The following is a 16700-nucleotide window of genomic DNA, read 5'->3' on the forward strand; positions in this document are numbered from 1 at the left end:
CACAGCAGTAAATTAAGGACAAATTCAAGTATTACCAAGCAGTAAATTTTAACTATTTCCCTTCCTTAAAAATTTTTTTGGATGTTTATTTATTCTTAGAGAAAGAGAGAACACAAGCAGGGGAGGGGCAGAGAGAGAGAGAAGAATCTGAAGCAGGCTCCAGGCTCTGAGCTGTCAGCACAGAGCTGGACATGGGGCTTGAACTCACTAACCGCGAGATCATGACCTGAGCCAAAGTTGGATGCTTAACTAACTGAGCCACCCAGGCGCCCCTATTTCTTCCCTTTGTAAAGCTGACAGGTTTATGGTATAAATAGTTGATTCAAAATGGTAATTGGTACTTGCTGCTTTTTGCCAGGGTTAACACAAGGAAGACAGTAGCTGATGCTATTCAACTTTTTAAAAGACTTCTAGAAGAGGAAAAAAAAAAGAAAAAAAAGGACTTATAGAAGAGAATATCAAATGTAAATCTATAAGGGACCAGTTTATTTTTTTATATTAAATATAATTTATTGTCAAATTGGCTTCCATACAACACCCAGTGCTCATCCCAGCAGGTGACCTCCTTAATGCCCATTACCCACTTTCCCCTCTCCCCCACCCCCATCAACCCTCAGTTTGTTCTCAGTATTTAAGAGTCTCTTATGGTTTGTATAAGGGGCCAGTCTAATATATGGGTTATACAAATCTTTTTAAGGATAAGAGATAATTTTGCTTTATTTTACATAACAGAAAAAAAATACTAAAGGACAAAAGTCCAAAACTAATTTCTCCAAATGTATTATTGTTGATTTATTATCAACAAAAATGATAATCTATGAATGTGAAAGGTACTAGTAAGCTTAATTTTCTGCATTTTTAGTAGACAAAAAAAAACTGCATTTAAACTAAGGAGTTATTCTTCAAAGAACCAAAGAACTTCACTCCCCTCTGGGATTATCTGCTTATCCTAACCAATTTAAATCAAACAGGTAAGATTTCAGGTTCCCAACTACAAAGAAGATAAAAAGTAAAGCCTCAGTTTCTGGTTTTATACATAACTTCTGCATTCCTTATGAGGGAATAAGACAAATGAATAAAGAGTTTTAAATAATTCCAGTTAGGGGCGCTTGGGTGACTCAGTAGGTTAAGCATCCAACCTAGGCTCAGGTCATGGTCTTGTGGTTCGTGAGTTCAAGCCCCACGCTGGGCTCTGTGCTGATTGCTCAGATACTGGAGCCTGCTTCAGATTCTGTGTCTCCCTCCCTCTCTGCTCCTCCCCTACTCGTGCTCTGCCTCTCCCTCTCAAAAATAAACATTAAAAAAATGTTTTTAATAATTTGAATTGGGGCGCCTGGGTGGCGCAGTCGGTTAAGCGTCTGACTTCAGCCAGATCACGATCTCGCGGTCCGGGAGTTCGAGCCCCGCGTCAGGCTCTGGGCTGATGGCTCAGAGCCTGGAGCCTGTTTCCGATTCTGTGTCTCCCTCTCTCTCTGCCCCTCCCCCGTTCATGCTCTGTCTCTCTCTGTCCCAAAAAAAAAAAAAAAAATAATTTGACTTAATGCAATTTAAGTTACTGGGAGGGCAAATAAATCAGCAATAAACCTAAAACATCATTTCTCCAGTTTCTCATTTTAAAAAGAAAATGGCCTTTAAAGTTAAAATATCATAAATAAAAATCAACAAATAAGAAAATAGTCTTCAAGCTAATTTCAAAATAAGGATTGTACTAAAATGTTACCAGCTCATTAAAGAAATGGTATTGTCAATTTAGGTTAGCATTACTTAAAAGTACTGTTATATAATACAGTAAAATCTGACAACTACCTAAGCTTAAAACCCAAGAAATACAGGGGAAAATGTACACGCCTAAATTCTCAAAACTAAAGAAGCACCAAGCAAACATACTCTTCAATACATTTAAACACAAGTTATGACACATCTGTTTTGAAATTTAAAAATTAATAATCTTGCATTTTAATGCCAATAGACAAATCATATAAACTAGTTTTTTTTTTTATCTCTGAACACCAAAAATACATTTCTCTCTGACCCCTAACCTATGACCTTTCTCAGATTTGAACATACAGTAAAAGAAAAAAACACTTAAAAATCTCTGATTATTGTACACCAGGGAATGTTTTGTTTTTAAAATTTGTGACAAACTCAAATGAGATAGAGAAGCAAAGGTCTCAAGAGATTAATGGTTAACATTTCAAATTTACTATGGACCATGAAGACTACTTATAAAATATGATTAAAAGCTAAAATAATGGTACTATTACTATGATGACAATAATGATAATTTATTAAGTCCACTCGTGAGGCCAGAAACTAGCTAAACACTTTGCAGAATCCAATCTTTAAAACATTACAGGCAGGTATTATACCCTTTTTCCAAATGGGGAAAACTGAGGTACTGTGTTTAAAGGAGGTGTCAAAAATTATAAAACTTAACAGAGTAAAGAACAAAACCGAGATTTGTCTGTGTTCAAAGCAAGTGTACTCACCCCATGTGCTATAATATAGGATTTATTGTATAATACTAATAGAAAGGAAGGATAGGAATTTAGGTATCTCTATAGCTCTTTCGCAAAGGAGGTATAAATAATAATTCTGTGGATGGGAAAAAAATTATAAATAACTATTCTTGCAACAAAGAAACAAGTATGCTAAGTCATATATATAGGAATATGCTTCATGATGAAATAGCATGCCCCAGTTTTAATAAAATATTTACACACATTCATATACAAAGAGACCAAAAATAAAGGGCAGTGGGTCATCCTGTGGTAGAGAAATAATAAAAACATAAAAACTCTCCACTGGGCTAGTTTCACCATGTTTTTATTTTTTAATTTTTTTAATGTTTGTTTATTTTTGAGAGAGAGAAGAGAGTGAGGGAGGAACAGAGAGAGAGAGACAGAGAGACAGAGAGAGACACAGAATCTGAAGCAGGGTCCAGGCTCTGAGCTGTCCGCACAGACACCGATGTGGGGCTCAAACTCAAACCATGAGATCATGACCTAAAGTTTGATGCTTAACCAACTGAGACACCCAGGCATCCCTACCATATTTTTTCAATACATTAAGATGTGCAACCTTGAGGACATTACGCTAAGTGAAATAAACCAGTAACAAAAATACAAATACTATATGATCCCACTTACATGAGGTATTTAAGTAGTCAAGTTCACAGAATCAAAATGGAATGGCAGTTATTAGGGGCTGTGGGGAAAATGGGGAGTTCTTAATGGGTATAGAGTTTCAGTTTTACAAAACGAAAGAGTTCTGTAGATATGTTGCACAACAAATTGAATATACTTAACGCTATTGAACTGTGTAACTTTAAAATGGTTAGGATGGGGAAAAATAAAGATTTTGTAGTAATACATAAATAGATACATATCAATAGAATTAAAAATTAAAATTTTATTTCCTCAATCAGTAGCCACAGTTCAATTGCTCAACAGCTGTATGTAGCCATTCAAGACAGCATGGATACAACATTTTCTCACAAAAATTTCTGTTAGATAGCACTGGATCACAGTATGCAGAAAAAGACCCAAATTCATATGGGAATTTGTATTCAATACTGAATCTGTGTGATAAAGGTAGCACTTCAAATCAGTGGGGAAAGAATTATTGAGTAAATAGTATTGGGACGATTTGTGAGCCTGGGGGAGAACAAAGAAGAAGGGAATAAAGATAAAGCCATATCTTAACTCCTACTCAAAAGAAATTCTGGATGAATCAAAGATTTGTACTTAAAAAGTGAAATGATAAATGTATTAACACATAATTCTAATTAAGAAAGGCCTTCCCAAATAGAATGGAAAGCCAGAGCACAAACACTCAGAAGATCTTCTTTTTAGGAAAATAAAAAACTTTACAAGAAGAAAGCCTAGACAACTAGAAAGGGGGGAGAGGGGTGTGGTGTGTTCCATTTTCTCAATCAATTGAAAAACGTAACTCAGTTGAAAAAAGTAAACTGAAAGTACCAATATACATAGGAAAAAACTGCTCAATTTTACTTGCAATTTAAATATTCTATTAAAAATTACATTTTCAGGGGTGCCTGGGTGGCGCAGTCGGTTAAGCGTCCGACTTCAGCCAGGTCACGATCTCGCGGTCCGGGAGTTCGAGCCCCGCGTCGGGCTCTGGGCTGATGGCTCAGAGCCTGGAGCCTGTTTCCGATTCTGTGTCTCCCTCTCTCTCTGCCCCTCCCCCGTTCATGCTCTGTCTCTCTCTCTGTCCCAAAAATAAATAAACGTTGAAAAAAAAAAATTTAAAAAAAAAATTACATTTTCAACCATCTAAGGGCAAAGATAATCTCAGTATTAATGTTAAATAGGAACTAATGGATTTAAAAACTGATACAACTTATTCAGAGGGTCATTTTTAAATATGTAACAAAAATCAAAAGCAACAAACAATATTTATGGATAAAATGATAATGAGTCTAGAACTGACTAAAATAACCTGAGGAAGGGGCACCTGGGTAGCTCCGTAGGTTAAATGTCTGACTCTTGATTTCAGTTCAAGTCATGATCTCATGGTTCATGAGTTTGAGCCCCATGTCAGGCTCTATGTTAACAGTGAGGAGCCTGCTTGGGATTCTCTCTCTCTCACTCTCACTCTCTGCCCTTCCCTCCCATCCCCCACACATGCTCACTCTCTAAATAAATAAATAAACTTAAAAAAAAAAATAACCTGAGGTATAAAAAACCAGAGAAAGTTGGTTCAGATTTAAATAAGACTGGGTATACATTGATAGTAGGTGTACCAGAGTGGTGAGTATATGGGGGGGATTCATTTATTTTTTGTGTGTTTGAATTTTTCCAAAAAGTTTTTCATGTTATACATAGCCTTTAAACCAGGAATTCCATTGTTAGGAATTTAGCCTACAGTTACATTATACAATGTAAGTACAAGAATGTTCTGGAAGAAAACTAAATTTCCATTACAGAATGGGTTGAGTAAATTATGTTTATCTACACATAGTAATGTCCTATACCTTTAAAAAGTATGGAGGTCAATTATGTGACGGAGATTACAGAAAAGGGGAAAAAACATCAAGGGCAGAACAATAGGCATAGTCTGATCACAATTAAGTAAAAACAAAATCAAGCACGTGGATCTGTGAACACCCATAAGATACATGTGCATATTCATAATAAATTTTTAGAAGGCTATGTCAAAAATCTTAATAATGGTTTCGTCTGGTTGGGCAGGAGACAGGGAACTAGAAATCTGTGAGGAGGGACACTTATTTTTCAAACATTTTTTATACTGTGATTTTTTGGGGGACCTGTGAACATATTGCATTCATTACATTTATAATGAAAAACAACTAGATTTTTTAAATCCTTCCTCTACTGAGATGATTGTCATTTATTTAGGAACTGCCAATGTTCAGGGTATATGTTAGGGAGGAGCTGGTCTCAAAGCATATTTAAATTTTACAGAGCAAAACAGATGAGCCATAGCTCTCCTATTGCTGACCCTACCTCAGTGGTACCTGTATCTCACCCTGATGATCGATCCACAAATCTAACATTACATCAAATAATTGTTCTAGAGATGTAGGTCAGCTCCTTTCTTGGTGCTAATCAAACAATTAACAATTTTTATTGAGTATGTAAGTTCTGTGGAGGAATACCAATGAATAGGATTATATCTGCTCAAAAAGTTTAAAATCTTGCAAAGAAAAAATATGCATCATATAAGGAACAGAGAAGAATCTGCCATGCAAACATATTATGTACTGAGACAAGAAGTCAATGAAGGAATGCGTAGTTGGGGTTCATGGAAGAAAAAAGATGGCAGATTTGATCTTAAGATATGAACTGGGGGCATCTGGATGGCTCAGTTGGTTGAACATCTGACTTCGGCTCAGGTCATGATCTCATAGTTCATGAGTTGGAGCCCCACATCTGGATCTCTGCTGTCACTGCAGAGCCTGCTACAGATCCTCTGTCTCCCTTTCTCTCTGCCCCTTCCCCACTCATGCAGGGTCGGTCTCTCTCTCTCTCAAAAATAAATAAATATTTTTTTAAAAAACTTAAGAAAAAAAGATATGAACTCGATTTAGATATACAGTAGGAAGAGGATTATCTAAGACCAGTGGAAAGAATGCACAGAAATAAAAAACTGAGATAATGTGACTCATTATGAGTAGAGATGGGGGTGGGTGGAGGGAAAAGGAAGAAGTATAAAATAAGTAATCAAGAGGAGTAAAGTTCAAGGTAATATATATCCTAAAAAAAACAGGCAAAGTTAATATTTTATAAAATAGGCAAAGGAGAGTTTTAACAAGCATTTGGCAGCACGGGCATGCAAGGTAGGATAAACTATGTACATGTCTTTGCTTCCTTTTGGCTTGCTTTCTTGACATGAAAAATAAAATAACAAACATTACTTCAATACCTCACTTCCAGACCCAGATTCTAGTGGTCTCTTCTTTCTTGGTCCAATGGCCGCAAGAGCTGTGAGGTTAGCATCTCTATGCTGTATCTGCGCAAGCTCCAACTGTTGTAACTAGAAGATGGAACAACAACAACAACAACAAAAAAGTCAATGTTTTCAGAGTCATGCTCAGAAGGAGGAAGAAACTGATCATTAAGCCTATTTCTGTGTTCTTTACCAAATAAGTTACAGTATAAAATAAATGATAAATTCCCCTAACAGTCAAGAGCACATCATTTCCTAATGCCTTTACTCCAACAAACTCTTTAGTCCTGAATCTCTAAACAATAAGAGGCAGAATTTAGGTAAGGAAGAAGTATAGAATAGAAGAAAAGCCAGAAAAAAAAAAGGGCATCTAGTGCTTAATCTATCCTTAGTTTAATCACAGGTAAGAAATACCTGAAGAATAAATTGAACAGTAAATTGGAGAGAAACTGGCCACACTATAGTCAACTTTTTCAAAACAAAAGTTACTTGAAAATAAAGACAGTTTTTGTAAATTATAGGAAAGAGTTCTATGCTGTATGGTTTACAAACTACTTCCTTAAAAATTTACTCATTTAACTCTTACAACCACATTAAAAAGTATAATATTAATTATAATAGGATATGAAAGTTATACATATATGTACCATGTACCATCTTTTTTTTTTTTTTTTACTAAGGAAGACATGCCCTAAGAGCTTAGAAAAACTTCATAAAGGTTACATAAATAAATAAATAAGTGGTAGAAACAGAACTCAGAGCCAAGTGTTCTCATTACAAGCCCTTTCTATAGGTCACATTTTCACATGGATTTACTCTATATTTATCTTCATGCTAAAAACTGAAAGTACTATTTTGCTGTAGAGTTTTTATCATAATTAACCCAGAATATCCAAATCTACAAGATATAATTATTTACTATGTGGGTACTCATGAAAGGTGCTCATGAAAGATGCCCCATTAAAAGACAGATAAATAAGACATTAGAACTGTAAAATAAATACATGAAACCATAGTATCATTTCACAAGGGCAGGTGAGTGTCAAATGGTATTTCAGAAAGAAAAGAAAGAAAAGAAAAGAAAAGAAAAGAAAAGAAAAGAAAAGAAAAGAAAGAGAGAAAGGAAAGAGAAGAGAAGAGAAGAGAAGAGAAGAGAAGAGAAAAGAAAAGAAAAGAAAAGAAAAGAAAAGAAAAGAAAAGAAAAGAAAAGAAAAGATAACCAAGTCAAAATAAAACATCACTACGAGGTCCTTAAGCTTCTCCAGAAGAAGAAGAACGTTCAGTTACCATCAAAATCTTATTACTATGGAGAGAAATGAATAAAGAACCTGCCACTGGTTGCTAAACAAATATTCAAACAATATCAGGCTCTAAGATAGCCAATTGAAAGTAACCTGTTGAGGAACCCTATACACACACATTGAACATTCTTTAAAAAGAACATTGACCAGGGTACCTGGGTGACTCAGTCGGTTAAGCTTTAGACTTCAGCTCATGATCTCACAGTTTGTGAGTTTGAGCTCAGCATTGGGCTCTGTGCTAACAGCTCAGAGCCTGGACCCTGCTTCAGATTCTGTTTCCTTCTCTCTCTGCCCTTTCCTGGCTTGTGCTCTGTCTCTCTCAAAAATAAACATCAAAAATATTTTTTTTTAAAAGAGAATTGACCAAATTTTGAACATATTAAAAAAAGAGCAGGATGAAAATAGTAAGGTTTAGTGGTGAAATAGGCAGTCTCAAGGAGATACAAAGTAAAGACCACTTCAGGATATTTTGTAGTATTAGAGGAAAGACCAAAAATAATCCCTAGGTAACTGAGTCTTTAGTAAAGCAGAAAACATAACTAAAAATAAAAAAAAAATTTAACTAAGAACCATTGGCCTTTTAAAAAGTACAGATAGTTTCAGAGTCTGATGCTGTCATAATCTGGAACTTCAGGTGACAAAATGCGATTTTAATTAATCTATCCTGCAGCACAAATCAAACAATCAGCTATATTTTTTAAGTCTTTCCCTGGAGAAAATTAGCATCTGCAAGATAGTCACAACAAATAAAAAGTTTTTAAATTGACCTCTGTCATCAAAATTCCCTACCTATGTAGTAAAACATTTTCTCCCACTCTGCAAAGTATACTTTGGTTTTCTGAAATCTCACATGTCTTAAGACAGAACACCCAAAACAGGTCCTTTAAAAAAAAAAAAAAAAAAGAACCTGACAAATTAGACTTCATACAAATTAGAAACATTCTTGCACTACAAAAGACACGGTTAAGAGAACAAAAAAAACCACACTGTTTATATTTAATTTCTCTATTTTTCTTTTTGTTGCCTTATTGTCTGGGCAATATAACACTGAGTAATAGTGATGAAAACAGACATCCTTGCCTTTTTCCTAATCTCTGGAAGAAAGCATTCAGTCATTTCATCATTAAGAATAATGTTAATAGTAGGGTTTCAATAGTTGCACTTTATCAGGTTAAGGAAGTCCTCTTCATTCCTAGATTTTTGAAAGTTATTCTTATTAATACATATTGAAATCCATCTAATGTATTTCTGCATTAATTGATATGATCTTTCTTAGATTGTTAATATGGTAGATTACATTCACTGATTTTTTAATTTTAACACAGCTTTGCATTCCTGGGGGGGTAAACTCCACTTGGTCATGATATATTATTTTTATACATTGCTACATTTGATTTGCTAATATTTTGTTGAAGATGTTTACTTCTATGTTCACAAAGGATACTGAAATGTTTTCCTATTTTGTAATGTTTTTCTGGTTAGTTATCAGGATAATACTGGTCTCATAAAATGAACTGGAAGAGTTCCTAACTCTTCTGTTTCCTGAAAGAAATTGTGGAGACACAGTATTAATTCTTCTATAAATTTTTGGGAGAATTTACTAATAAGTAAAATGATCTAAGCCTGGAGATTTCTTCATTGAAAGGTTTTAACTATAAATTAACTTTAATAATTACAAAACTACTGAGGTTAGCTACCTCACTTGGCTAAGTTTTGACAGATGGTGCTTTTGAAAAAACTGGTCATTTCATCTAAGTTGTTGAACTACTTGCATGGAGTTGTTCTTTTGTATTTCCTTACCCTGCAGGGTCTGTAGTGATTTCCACCTCTTTTTTCCTGATATTGGTGATTTACATCTTTTTTCTTTCTCAGTCTAATTAGAGATTTGTCAATTTTATCATAAAAGAACTAGCTTTTGGTTTTATTGTCTCTATTTTTTCCTTTTGTTCTCAAAGTCATTGATTTCTGCTTTTATCTTTATTATTTACCTTCTTCTGCTTGCTTTGGATGTATATTGCTCCCCTTTTACCAGTATCTTAAATTAAAAGCTTAGATTATTAATTTGAGACTCTTCTTCTTCTCTAACATAAGCATTCTTCCTATCCTTTGAAGGATTACATTTGAATCAAATTACATTTGAAATGAGTCTCTTTGTAAACATATAATTTAGTCATGGTTTTGAAATCCATTCTGACAATCTCTTTTAACTCGTATATTTAGACCATTTACACTTAATAGAACAACTTAGATGTTTTTGGATTTAGGTCTACCATTTTATTATTTCTTTTCTGTTTGTTCCTTCTGTTTTTCATTTCTGTTTCCCTTTTCCTACTTCTTTTGGGTTATCTGAACTTTAAATATTTCACTTTAATTTACCTATTGTTTTTTACTATATCCATAGATTTTTTTTTTTTAAGTGGTGGCTTTAGAAATTACAGTATACTTACTTAAAATTTCAGTCTACTTAGTGGGGCGCCTGGGTGGCTCAGTCAGTTAAGCGTCCAACTTCGGCTCAGGTCATGATCTCACGGCTCGTGAGTTCGAGCCCCGCGTCGGGCTCTGTGCTGACAGCTCAGAGCCTGGAGCCTGTTTCAGATTCTGTGTCTCCCTCTCTCTCTCTGACCCTCCCCCGTTCATGCTCTGTCTCTGTCTCAAAAGTAAATAAACGTTTAAAAAAAAAATTAAATTTCAGTCTACTTAGAATCCATAATTTACCAATTCAAGTGGAATACAGATACCTTATATCATTTTACTCCCCACACTTTGTTATAATTTTCTTATATATTACATATGTATACACTGAAAATCCCTGACAATGTTAGAATTTTTATTTTTAATATTTTAAAAAGCTTAAAAGCAGACTATATACCATTTCTGTTGCTTTTTCTTAATTCCTAATGTTTAAAATTTTCCTTTGGTATCATTTTCACTTCATTCTGAAGAACTTCAATTTCCTTAAGCATTTTTTTTTTTTTTTTTTTTTAGAGTAGGTTTACTGGCAAAAGATTCTATTCTTGTTCCTGCACTGTCTTTATTTCACCTTTATTACTGCAGGGTATTTTCACAGGATATAGCATTCTGGGTTGGTTGACAGTTTTTTTCTTACAGCACTTTACAAATATTTTGCTACTTTCTTTTGGTTTCCATGGTTTCTGATAAGAAATCTACAATCACTTGAATTGCTGTTCCTTATTAGACAAGTGTACACCTCTCTAGCTAGTTTCAAGAATTTTTTCTCTGTCTTTAGTTTTCTTAGATGGAACTGAATCTGACTTTCTCTGTGATTAACCTGTTTGGGGGTTCACAGACCTGGAATCTTTAGGTTTATGTCTTTCTAAATTTGGGAGGTTGTTAGCCATTATTTTTCCAAACATATTTTTAGTATCTTACTCTTTCTCTTCTGGGACTTCAATAACATTAATGCCAGACCTTGGTCATTGTCCCACAGGTCTCTGGGGCTCTGTTTTTCTGTTTTTTGTTTTTGATCAGTTTTCTCCTTAGTTTTTGGATTAGATAAATTCTACTTGTCCATCTTCAAGTTCACTGACTCTTTCCTCTTTTGTCTCTTTTCAACTATCCAGCCAAGTGTTTTATTTTGATTACTATTATCTTCAGTTCTAAAATTTCCATTTAAAAAATAAAATAAAATAAAATTTCTATTTTAGAAATTTATTCCTGATTCTTTAAGTCAAGTAATTTTGAATAGTACCCTGAATATTTTAAATATTATAAGACTCTGGGTCTTCTTTAAATCCTTTGGAATATGACATTTTAATTTTAGTATGCAGAACAGGTCAGTTAGATTTAGGCCGCAAGTTCCAATGTATCTTCTGTTAGCTCAAGCTCCAACACGAGTTCAGTTTTCAAAGCCTTTGTAGTGCTCACTGGATATGTCCCAAATGTGTACCACTTGGTGGTCAGTCTGGGACCTAGCATGCTCTGTTAGTTCCACTTCTTTTTTTTTTTTTTTTAATGTTTATTCATTTTTGAGACACAGAGCACTAGCAAGGGAGGGGCAGAGAGAGACACACACACAGAATCCAAAGAAGGCTCCAGGCTCTGAGTTGTCAGCACAGAACCCGATGTGGGGCTTGAACCCATGAACTGTGAGATCATGACCTGAACTGTGAGACCATGAACTAAAGTCTGATGCTTAGCCGACTGAGCTACTAATCTCCCCTGTTAGTTCCATTCTTAAAGTCTTTATGTATGCTGATTAGAATCAGATTCACATATGACAAATGTGTCACTCAAGAGTGGGCCTAGGAGTCTAAAATAATAATACAGGCTTGCTTTCCTGAGCTCTTCCCATTTCACAATCTTCCCAGTAATTTCTGGTTCCCTAGTCTCCTCTTTCTGTCCTCTGGCCAGAAAGCTGGGGGCTTTAGTTACTCTGCTTTGCCATATATATCTGTGACTGTCCATGTCAACAGTAAGCAGCAGGAAGAATGTGGGTGGGGAGGTGCAGGAGGGATGGCAAACTCACTGCTGGATTAGTGGTATTTTGAAGTCTCATCTTTTTCCCCAATTTGCCTACTATTTTCAAAACCGTCATAGCTTCTCCATGCATTCTGTTCAGGTTTTATAGCTGTATTCAGTGGGAGAGACAGTCGGAAGTGTTTTTACTTCACCAACTGAAACCTTTAAAAGCTGGTTTAACCAGAATTCTGACAACAGGTTTCTGTTAAATTATATTCCTACTAAGCTTTGTTTCATAAAACTTAAAGCCTGCTTGCTTACTTACACCAGCAACACACACTTTGGTCCAAAAAGATCTAACAGGCTTGGCAAGTTCTCTTTTAAGAGTACCCTTACTCCTTCCTATGGCTAATGAAAAAGGCAGAAGCCTTCATTTCCCTTATCACAGTCTTCTCTGATAACAAGCATAGGTCCCCTAAAATCCAAGTCAGTGCCCTAGAGAGCAACAGAGCAATGGTGGTTGAAGATTATCTTATTCCTGATGTTTAGTATCTGTCTCTGTTCATTTTTAAGTACAACTATGATATAGTCACTTTAATCAAGTCCAAAACACATTAACAGATTACCTTAAAGATCACACAAACTCTCAGATGTAAAGTTCAACAGAGGTACTTCTTGATGCTAAGCACATAATTTTGAAAGACAAAAGATTTTTTAAAAAATTAATGAAAAAGGAAAGCAAAACTGAAGCAGAATTAGAGGAGACACATAAAGAATGAATAAATCAAGTATTATATAGTCAAGTCCCTCCACGGACACAAGGACATTATTAACAGGAAGGACTAAATTATTTAGATAATTATGACACTGACACTATGGGAAATTCAAAACTGTGTTTCTTTTTCATGCTTAAGGCAGGCAAGATATTTAATAAAAAAAAAAAAAAAAAAAGGAAGGTGCTGAAAGTACAAGAGACAACAGCAGAGCTGTCCTTCAAAACAAATGATCCAGAAATATGAAGTGCTATCATCCTCAGTCTGATTTTGCTATGAACTTTTAGAAAGTGATAATAAGGTATAAAGGACAGAGTTGAGAGATGAGTTAATGTCTCCCCCAGAGCTTATGTATGCTGTCCAAAAAACATACATTAGTAGCAATGAAAATAGCTATTGCCACTAAATAGGAATATTTGAAAGAATTTGAAAAAATAAGAGAAATAAAGTACACTATCTAGTTTTGAATTCTGCAAAGAATTACGAATAGTGTGTTGCTTGGATTTCACAGTTAATGTTATGTGTACATAGAAATAATAAAACCCTACCACCAATAGATGTTTTTTAAATAGTAAACATTTAGGTAGAATTTTAGATATGCTTTGTAAAAATTAATTGGCCAAACTCTAAAATTCTCAACAATGTTAATAATCACTTCTAAATTACTGCAACTTACTGGGGAAAACAAGGTTAAATCCTAAAATATTATACTACAAAAGAAGCAAAAAATACCACACTAAACACCATTAACAAATGAATTCTAAACCAACAGAACCAACAAAGCAAGTTAAAAAACAATAACTACCCCCCCATCTCACCTAAAATTCAGGGATACAACAATAGAAACATAGTATCACTTTCAACCCCTAAAAGACAAGTATTAGGCAGGCAATCCACCAAACCTAACAATACATGGTCTGAGTATTTTTTTTTCTCCCAACCACTAATGCTAGTTCTTATGATGTCAAGATACTGTCCAGAACACCTGAGATACTTGGGATCTGGAATGTAGAGTCCAATGCCTTGTTAGTCTGCTCTTCTAATCCATCTGTACATTTCAGTAAATAGCACATTCTCTGATCTCAATTAGACACTTTCTTCCTTAGACTTAAACACAATACTTGATTTCTATATTGTTTAAAACAAATATAATTTGTATTAGAGTACAGAACCCTCCCCCTCCATGTCTTCCCCTTACATTCTTTTTTTTCAACCTTCTTTCCAGTCTTCTTGAAAGAAAAAAAAACAAAGGAAAAAAAATTACATATCCATGGGTCAGTATCGAGCTTATTTAAGAGCTTGATGGCATCTATCTTAAATGTTTCTATAGCTAATGTTTTTAAGTAACTATTTTTCCTTTTACACCTCACCTTTCCCTAAATTATGACAGCTATGTTACATAAGCAGAACATGTGCTGTTATATTCACTTTATTTTATTATTTTTTTTAAATTTATTTTGAGGAGGGGGGGAGCAGCATGCAAGCTGGGGAGGGGCAGGGAGACAGAGAATCCCAAGCAGGCTCCACACTGTCAGAGCAGAGCCCAATGCAGGACCCAAACCCATGACCCATGAGATCATGACCTGAGCAGAAATCAAGAGTCAGACATTTAACAGACTGAGCCATCCAGGCACCCCTCTGTTCATTTTAAATAGGGTCTGAACAACAAGGGTTTTAATGCATGGGTCTACTTATACATGATTTTTCGGGATACAGTGCAGTACTAGAAATGTATTTTCTCTTCTTTAAGATTTTCTTAATATTTTTTCTCTAGCTTACTTTAGAATAAGAATATAGTATATAATATATAGAACAGACAAAAATGTTTTAATCAACTGTTTATTTTACCAGTAAGGTTTTCTATCAACAGAAGGTTATTAGTAGATATATTTGGGGAGAGTCAAAAGTTATACATAGATTTTTGACTGCACAGGGGGATAGTGACCTTAACTCCTGTGTTGTTCAAGGATCAACTATAAGAGGAAACTGGGGCCCTTTTGGCTCCCTGAGCAGTGCCACATGGTGGTCAGCAAGAATAAGCATCTTACGAAAGGCGGCAAAAAGGGAGCCAAGAAAAAAGTGGTTGATCCATTTTCAAAGAAAGATTGGTATGATGTAAAAGCACCAGCAATGTTTAATATAAGAAATATTGGGAAAACACTAGTCACAAGAACTCAAGGAACCAAAATCGCATCTGATGGCCTCAAGGGTCGTGTGTTTGAAGTAAGCCTTGCTGATCTGGAGAATGATGAAGTTGCATGTGGGAAATTGAAGCTAATTACTGAAGATGTTCAGGGCAAAACCTGACTAATTTCCATGGCATGGATCTTACCCGGGACAAAATGTGCTCCATGGTCAAAAAATGGCAGACCATGATTGAAACTCATGTTGATGTCAAGACTACCAGTGGGTAATTTCTTCGCTTCTTTTGTGCCGGTTTTACTAAAAAATGCCACAATTGGATTTGGAAGACCTCTTATGCTCAGCACCAATAGGTCTGCCAAATTAGGAAAAAGATCATGGAAATCATGACCCGAGAGGTGCAGACAAATTACTTGAAAGAAGTGGTCAATAAACTGATTCCAGACAGCATTGGAAAAGACACAGAGAAGGCTTGTCAGTCTATTTATCCACTCCATGATGTCTTTGTTAGAAAAGTAAAAATGCTCAAGAAGCCCAAGTTTGAACTGGGAAAGCTCATGGAGCTTCATGGTGAAGGCAGTAGTTCTGGAAAAGCTACTGGGGATGACACTGGTGCTGAAGTTGAACAAGCTGATGGATATGAGCCATCAGTCCAAGAATCTGTTTAAAATTCAGACATTTAATGGTGACAAATAAAAAATCTTACTTGTGATGTTTGAAAAAAAGAAAAAAAGGAAACTGGGTTAAGTTCAAGAAGTAAAGTAACTTCCCCAAAGTGAGATGTAGTCAATGGCAGGTTGAATCTAGAATTGAAGACTCTTGACTTCTAGCTCAATGCTATTTCTCTTATAATACATACCTCTTCTACCAAAAGGGTAGAATGTCCCTCAGGCCACACAGATCCTATACTTCCAAATTAACCTATGTAACCTTCTGATGAAGCTCTAAATAAAATACTATCTTTCCTATGTAAGGTACACCAATCAAGAGATACAACCAATATACATCTCTTGAGAAAATATCCATTTCTCAGCTCCCAGAAGAGAATTTACTGAATGGTAACTGAACAATGCCAGTTCAAGATGCCAACTCTTAGATTCCCAAACCGCAGTATTTTGTTTGACCTTCTATGACCATTTAGTCAACGGGAAAATAAAAGTGGTGGATTTTAAAGGTCCTCTTCCTTCTCCTCCTAGACCAATGGTTCTAAGTGTGATTTCCAGAGGAGCAGCAGCAATAGCGAATTACCTGGAAATCTGTTAGAAATGTAAACTCTCAAGCCTCGCCCAGACCTACTGCATCATAAACTAGGAAGGGGGCGGGGGGGGGGGGCAGCAATCTGTATTTTAACAAACCCTCCAGATAATACTCATGTCCACCAAAGTTTGAGAACCTCTGTCCTAGACTATCAATGCTTTGAAATGTCTGCATCTGTTTCTCTATGTACACAAGCTTTTTACAACGTGTCATTTTACAAATGTCTTCTCCATACTAAATTAACTGGATTGCTAAAATAGATTCTTAATGACCAAAAAAAATGTATATGTGTATACACACACACACACACACACACACACACACATATTTAAAATGACAAGTTTCATTTTGTCCTGTCCAGTGTTCCATGAGTTTT

At 35.3% G+C, this 16700-nt stretch overlaps 1 protein-coding gene and 1 pseudogene across 1 annotated transcript in view; one reads left to right on the forward strand and one right to left on the reverse strand.

The window, feature by feature from the left end:
* TAF4B (TATA-box binding protein associated factor 4b) overlaps positions 1-16700 on the reverse strand; it is a 126164-nt gene that overhangs the window by 27097 nt on the left and 82367 nt on the right. The window contains exon 14 of the mRNA XM_047087040.1: positions 6409-6519. Within this exon, the coding sequence (XP_046942996.1) occupies positions 6409-6519 (111 nt within the window). The remainder of the gene's footprint in view (positions 1-6408; positions 6520-16700) is intronic.
* Positions 14945-15784, forward strand: LOC124517618 (40S ribosomal protein S3a-like; annotated as a pseudogene).

Source organism: Lynx rufus, unplaced genomic scaffold (assembly GCF_022079265.1).
Source record: "Lynx rufus isolate CCGP_SWC_20201006 ecotype Redwood Valley unplaced genomic scaffold, mLynRuf1.p SCAF_22, whole genome shotgun sequence".
NCBI lineage: Eukaryota > Metazoa > Chordata > Mammalia > Carnivora > Felidae > Lynx > Lynx rufus.